The 6,192-nt window shown below is 39.6% G+C and overlaps 1 protein-coding gene across 2 annotated transcripts in view; it reads left to right on the top strand.

Annotated features, from left to right (window-relative positions):
* The window catches only part of TDRD1 (tudor domain containing 1), an 85,399-nt gene extending 83,211 nt beyond the window's left edge, over positions 1-2,188 (top strand). For both annotated transcript variants that reach the window (XM_019502860.1, XM_019502861.1), the window contains exon 25: positions 1,865-2,188. In XM_019502860.1, coding sequence (XP_019358405.1) covers positions 1,865-1,966 — 102 coding nt within the window. In that variant the 3' untranslated portion in view covers positions 1,967-2,188. The remainder of the gene's footprint in view (positions 1-1,864) is intronic.
* Positions 2,189-6,192: the final 4,004 nt, after the last annotated feature.

A 6,192-nucleotide genomic window follows, 5' to 3' on the forward strand; every position in this document is an offset into this window, starting at 1 on the left:
AAAGTCCTGCACTTAGGATGGAACAATCCCATGCACCGGCTGCAGAAAAGGAGTGGGGGGTTTACAGTGGACAATAAGATGGATATGAGCCAACAGTGCACCCTTGTTGCCAAGCAGGATAATGGCATGTTGGGCTGCATTAGTACTAGCAGATCAAGGGAAGTAATTCTCCCCCTCTATTTGGCACCAGTGAAGCCATAAATGGAGTATTGTATCCAATTTCGGGCCCTTAACTACAGAAAGCATGTGGACAAATTGGAGAGATTCCAACAGAGGGCAATGAAAATGGTTAGAGGTCTAGGGAACATGACTTATGAGGAGAGGCTGAGAAACTGGGCTTACTGAGTCTGGAGAAGGGAAGAGTGAGAAAGGATTTAACAGTAGCCTTCAACTACCTAAATGGTAGGTTAGAAAGAGGATGCAGCTAGCCTGTTCTCAGTGGTGGTGGATGACAAATGAGGCATTACATTTTGGTACGTACTTTAGATAGATGACCAAAGTTTTTCTGGTCATTTTGGGGCATTTTTACACATGCAAGCTATAGAACCATGACTCTGAACAGTTTTTCTTCAAGTTTAGCTCTGTTTCTTGACAGCTTTGCAAATAACAGTAGAAATAAGAGCTCAAGTTTAAATTGCAAAAAAGATTGATTTCCAAAAGTGCTTGGACAGATGCCCAGATTTGCCCAGAAAAGCAAAGATCATTGCTGGTTAACAAGAAAACGTATGGTATTTAATAAACAATATTACGTTAATGCAACAGCGTCTATATATACTGCTTTCCAGTTGTAGGGGAACCTTCATATTTGCAAGGAATTTTGAACTTTCTGCAAGAGGCAGGGCCAGCTGCACTGGTGTTCAGAAATTCTCAACTGCTTTGGTAACTTGAGAAATAAGGGAGTAAGAGTCTCTCTAATAAAAAGCAGTTGTTGTAGAAGCTAGGGAAACTCTAAGAGTGCAGATGCTAGGAATTTTAAAATCTGATGCATGGGAAAGCTCTCTTGTTACTGAACTTGCTCGTCTATCTTCCACTACAGTCCTTTTCTCCCAATAGTATTTAGATCAGTAGCAGTGAGAAATCTTTCTATGCAGTCTCTTAACTGAACTTCTTCAGTTCCAGTGTGGTAGTAGTACATTGGTTCCCAGCCTTGGGGCATGACCCAAATCAGGGTTGCAGGGAGGGGGGTGGTGTCCTCAGTAGGGTCATGACAGGCCCACACACGCACACTTGCATGTGGCCTGGGAGTGGTGGGTGGGGCAGGGCCACTGTGTACAAAGGGGGCAATGGTGGCTACCCCGGGCTGCCACACTCTGTTCCCAGCAGCCCCTGCGGCTCTGGGTCAAGAAGTCCTGTTGATAGCCAATTTGGGGTTGCAGCAAAAAAAGTTTGGGAGCCACTGTGGTAGTAGGAATGGATGAGTGTAGAAGTCTGAATCCGCCAAGGTAGAAAGGGGTGGGGTGGAGGAGGAACAGAGGGTTTCCAGAAGTTACTTGGAGTTAGGTAGTCCTGGCCCAGGCCTGTGTTGGGGCAGATGACGTTTATTGACAGGGATACCTTTATTGCCCACTGGTCTGGCCTGTTGACCTCCTGACATCACCACTCATTTCAGCATCTTGTTTAATCATTTTTGAGTGTGTATATTCCCCTAAAAATTGAGGATTAGTCAAACTCAATGCAGTTCTGTTTCATGCAACAGAATAAAACCACTGACAAATAAGGAGAGGTGATTTGTACATCTTCTAAATTGGCATAGGACCTTGGATGCTTCTGTAGTATTTGGAGTTGTATTAAGTGCAAGTTTAAAAAAAAACAAACACTTTTTATACGGAAACCTAATTACTAATTCTTTCTCTTTCTTCCACAGATTGAAAAACATGAGCAGATACTCCTCTTCCTTTTAAATAAATGTGTGGATCAAGATGGCTTTAGTGAAATGGAAAAAATGTTAAACGCAAAGTCTGCCTGACTTGATGTATGCTGATGTGCTTATATAGATGCGTTATGTTGGCAGTATTGATAAAGCTGATGCTTCTTGCTGTTCTCGTTCCTAGAACAGTACTTGCATTCAGGTGTTTAATTTCCTATTAAGTGTTGTCTAAATATACTCAAACACATGGAATATTACTGTGAACATGTACACCAGAGCCAAGTTGCAGCATGAAGTTTCAGTGCTGTGATTCCTTTGAATTGTTAAAGAAACAGCTGCCTAAAAAAATTACTACAACTTACAGCACATGCATTCTGAAATGCAAATTTATTTTTACTTTTTATGTATAGCAGGTATTTAATATCTGAGTGTGAAAACAAAATTTCATGTGAAATCTTATGTCGGTTGACTATCATGAAGAATAACTGTACAGATATCAATTTTTCCCTTTTAGTTTATTGAATATTTTCGTTCTAACTTAGGTGAAATTTATTTCCAGCCTTAATTTTCCTCTTTCATTTGCCACCAGTGTGTTTGTAATGTGAATAACCACAACTTTCTGAGGCTTCTGTGAGAGATGAATGAGCGTTTGGGATCATTAAATTCAACCCAACTTTTCAGCTAGTGGTTTAGTGCTTAAAAGCAAGGAAATGAGAGTCCAGACTCATGGGTTCTGTGCTGGACTTCACTCCTGAATCTAGATAAGTTGCTACGTTCTTCATCTGTTTCCCAGTCCATAAAATAAAGATACATTAAGTTCCTGATCATACTTGGATATTGTACCAGTGCATAGTATTTACTATCTTTATTAGAAAGAACGCCTATGTTTCAAAAATTGGTACCATTATTGATAGTCTCTGCACATAAATCAAGGGGTCAATCAACAGAGATTGAATTTCCATCTTAACTTTAGAGCTTGCTTCAGTCTTTGGAAAACTTTGCATTGCCTTTGCTCCTGTACATCTACTTTTAGAGATGTAAACTTTTGACAATACTGCACAAGACTTCTCACAAGCATTGCAACCAATCTGTAGGAGGTAAGACAAACTGTGCATCACAATGCTTTGTTTGCATCAAGGTGCCCACCAGTTTGTTTCACTCCTAGAAATTATGAGTAAAGCTTGTTGCCTTAATCAATCATGTTTGTACTACTATTTACTTCGAACAGTTTAGTATGATCAATAAGAAAAGAGTTACTCGCAAGTTCATACTACTCCCAAGACCAGTTAGTATAGTCCTGTTGTTTTAGTTTCACACTTTCACTAACAACAATTCTCAGTGTATATAAGTTACTGTTCAGAAGGTATGAAATGACTCAAATACTTGTTATATCCAGATTGTCAGCCTTCTGTATTATTTGTATAGCATTCTTTGTTGGTTTGAGATGTGGAGAAAACATACCACACACTATCCCTGCCTACACTTCTGGCATACTTGCATGGTCCAGCCTATTTAGTGGTCTGTGTTTTAGCAACGTTAACTTGTGCAGTAACAGAAATAGGAAATTTCTGTATGTTACCTATTGCTACTTAAAGTTCACTTTTCCTCTTATAAAAATTGGCTTCTGTTTTTATATAGTGCCAGAATCTGAGATTAAAAAATTAATGTGTAAAACTTTCTTTGGAAGTCAGAAGATTACTGTGTTGCACATCTAACTCTTTACATTTAAGAAAATAGAAAAAAATCACAAAAATCAAGTTATTTAAACCAAAGCTGGTATGGTAGATCTGTTAATTGTCACCATAAAGTTCCACTTCTTTTCAAGAAAGCTGTCCCAGTACATGTTTGGAGATAAACTGAAAGGTTTTCTTAGCGGGAAAAGAAATTGTTTCCCATATTTCAGCATAAGGAGCAAGGGAGCAACATTGCTTGGCCATAAGCCTATCTGTACTAGCTCTTGCTGAGTTCAGTAAAAGCTGTGAACATGCATCTGAGGGCTAATTTTCTCTGTAGACCTTGGTGGAAGTAGAGGAGAATTTCTTTAATCTAGATACCTTCTTAAGGAGTTAAATCTAAATATCTTAACTTCTCAAATGCGAGAGAACCAGTAATACTTTGCACTGGTACAGCACTTTTTAACATAAAGATGATCTATCACTCTTTGGAAATGGAAGGTCAGGATTATTTCCATTTTACAGATTAGGAAACTGAGTCATAGAGGTGACTTGTCCAAGGTTACACAGGCAGTCTGTGGCAGAATTAGGGGTAGAACCCAGGTCTCATAACACTTGGCTGTGCTTGGACCACCAGTCCTTCTACTGCTTGAAAATGCATAATCCTTGCTTTCTGTCTCTCGAGTTCATTTATGAAACAGTCTGAATTATCTATTAGTTTATATCTTTATATTTGATCAGTGTGGGTTTCTCCACAGCTTTGTCTTGATGTAAGGGTATGATTTGGTTCCACGTTATTTTATCTAGTACAAAGGAAGCAATTCTCAGAGTGACTACGTTAGTTTTGAAATATTTAGGAGATGTCCTGTTTTGAATAGTAAGAATTCTACTGAGTTTACAATTGCCCTAGTGAACAGTTGGTGAGGTTTTTTTTCTGTTGTATAAATATTTGTGAAAACATCACAGTAAACTTTGAAATATTGCCAAAGGAGATGGTAATAAGCTAAGTTTGCCTCTAGCTTCTGCAAGTAACCCAGCTTGTTCATCACCTTGTTTACATTTTATTAAGCCCTGAATGCAGATAATTCAGCTCATAAAGTAATAGTATGCAAGCATTGTACAAACTTTGCATTTCAAACATTTGTAGCCTTATTTAAACCTTACAGTAACTTCGAAATGGTGGGGTGGGTGTTGAGTTTTTGAAGACCTCTTGAGACTTGTTATCTTGTATCGTGTTATCATGACTAATAAAATAATCTTTCTGTTTAAGATTCTTTCAATTTGTATCACTTTAAAAAAACTCGGTCCCCTTTTGCTCTGCAAATTTTGGCATTCATCTAATTAAAATGTAAATGTTGTCTTTTAATGCAGGGCTATCCAACTTCTGAGCTGGGGGCACTATGCTGTACAGGCTGCGCACAGTGCACTGCACAGATGCTCCCCTTCCCTCTGCTTCATGCCGTAATACTGGAAATGCCATTAGTAACTTCTAGAAATAATCATTTTCTTTCATAGCTTTTTTTCCTTACCTCACTATTCTTAAAACCTCTCTAATGCATAGTCTGATATAATCCTTATTCAGTGGGAGAGTTATGTAATGGGGTTGACAATCCAGAAGGAAAAATACTAGAAGAAGTAGCTCATTCATGGGATGGCCTACAGAGTTGCATGGGCATGTACAACACCTATTGAAATCTGCCTTTTTATCCTGGAGCCTCTGCCAGTACAGTGTGACTACATCTCCAAAGGCATATCGCCTGTATAGAACAAGATACTGATCTGTATATCTGTTGTAGGCCCTAATCAATGATTGGAAATAGAAAGTTTAAAGCAGTGGTTTTAACCTCTTTTTTTTTTTTTTTTTCCAATTTGCCAGACCCCTAAAAAATTTTGTATTGAGATGCCAGACCCCTTTGGAAATTTCAAATGGAGGTGCGGATCCTTTTGAATTGTAAGCGTGGCTATTCAGATGCTTCTGATTGAGCATCATCATCATTTGACGTAGTCTGCAGACTCCCAGGGGTCCACGGACCACTGGTGAAAAACCACTGGTTTAAAGTAAAAAGTTACCTGGAATAGAGAAGCAGAGTAAGGATGATCTGCAGTGTCATTTGTTTAAAAAATGGAAAAGCTTATGAACTCTGCTCAGATCATGGTGCCTAAGAGGGAATAATCACAGCTATTGCTAATGGTTGAGAGACTCCTTCAGCACAGTGACTTGTATCAGATGAACATGGTGCAATGAAAGAACAGAAGGGGAGAGGGTGATGGTGCCATAGCAGGAAGTAGGCACTGGAATGGAAGTACTGATTTCCTCCTCCAGTGACAGAGTGCCTGTGGGTTTCAGCGCACGTCAAAATGAAGTCCAGGCATCACCCAGAGGAAAAGCTCTCACTGGGTTGGAAATTGGGAACACCAGAGTCCTGTTCCTAAACTATGCTTTTATTTTATTTGGTGAGCTCGGATTCCTCACTTTATCATAGAATCATAGAAGTCAGGTCAGAAGGGACCTTGTAGATCTTCAAGTCCGACCCCCCGCCTGGGCGGGAGAAAAACTGGACTCAAATGAGTCCAGCCAGGTAGGCATCAAGCCGCCTCTTAAAGATCCCCAGGGTAGGAGCCAGCACCACTTCCCTTGGAAGTTGGTTCCAG

Source organism: Gavialis gangeticus, unplaced genomic scaffold (genome assembly GCF_001723915.1).
Source record: "Gavialis gangeticus isolate Ggan-Ray unplaced genomic scaffold, GavGan_comp1, whole genome shotgun sequence".
NCBI classification, from domain to species: domain Eukaryota; kingdom Metazoa; phylum Chordata; order Crocodylia; family Gavialidae; genus Gavialis; species Gavialis gangeticus.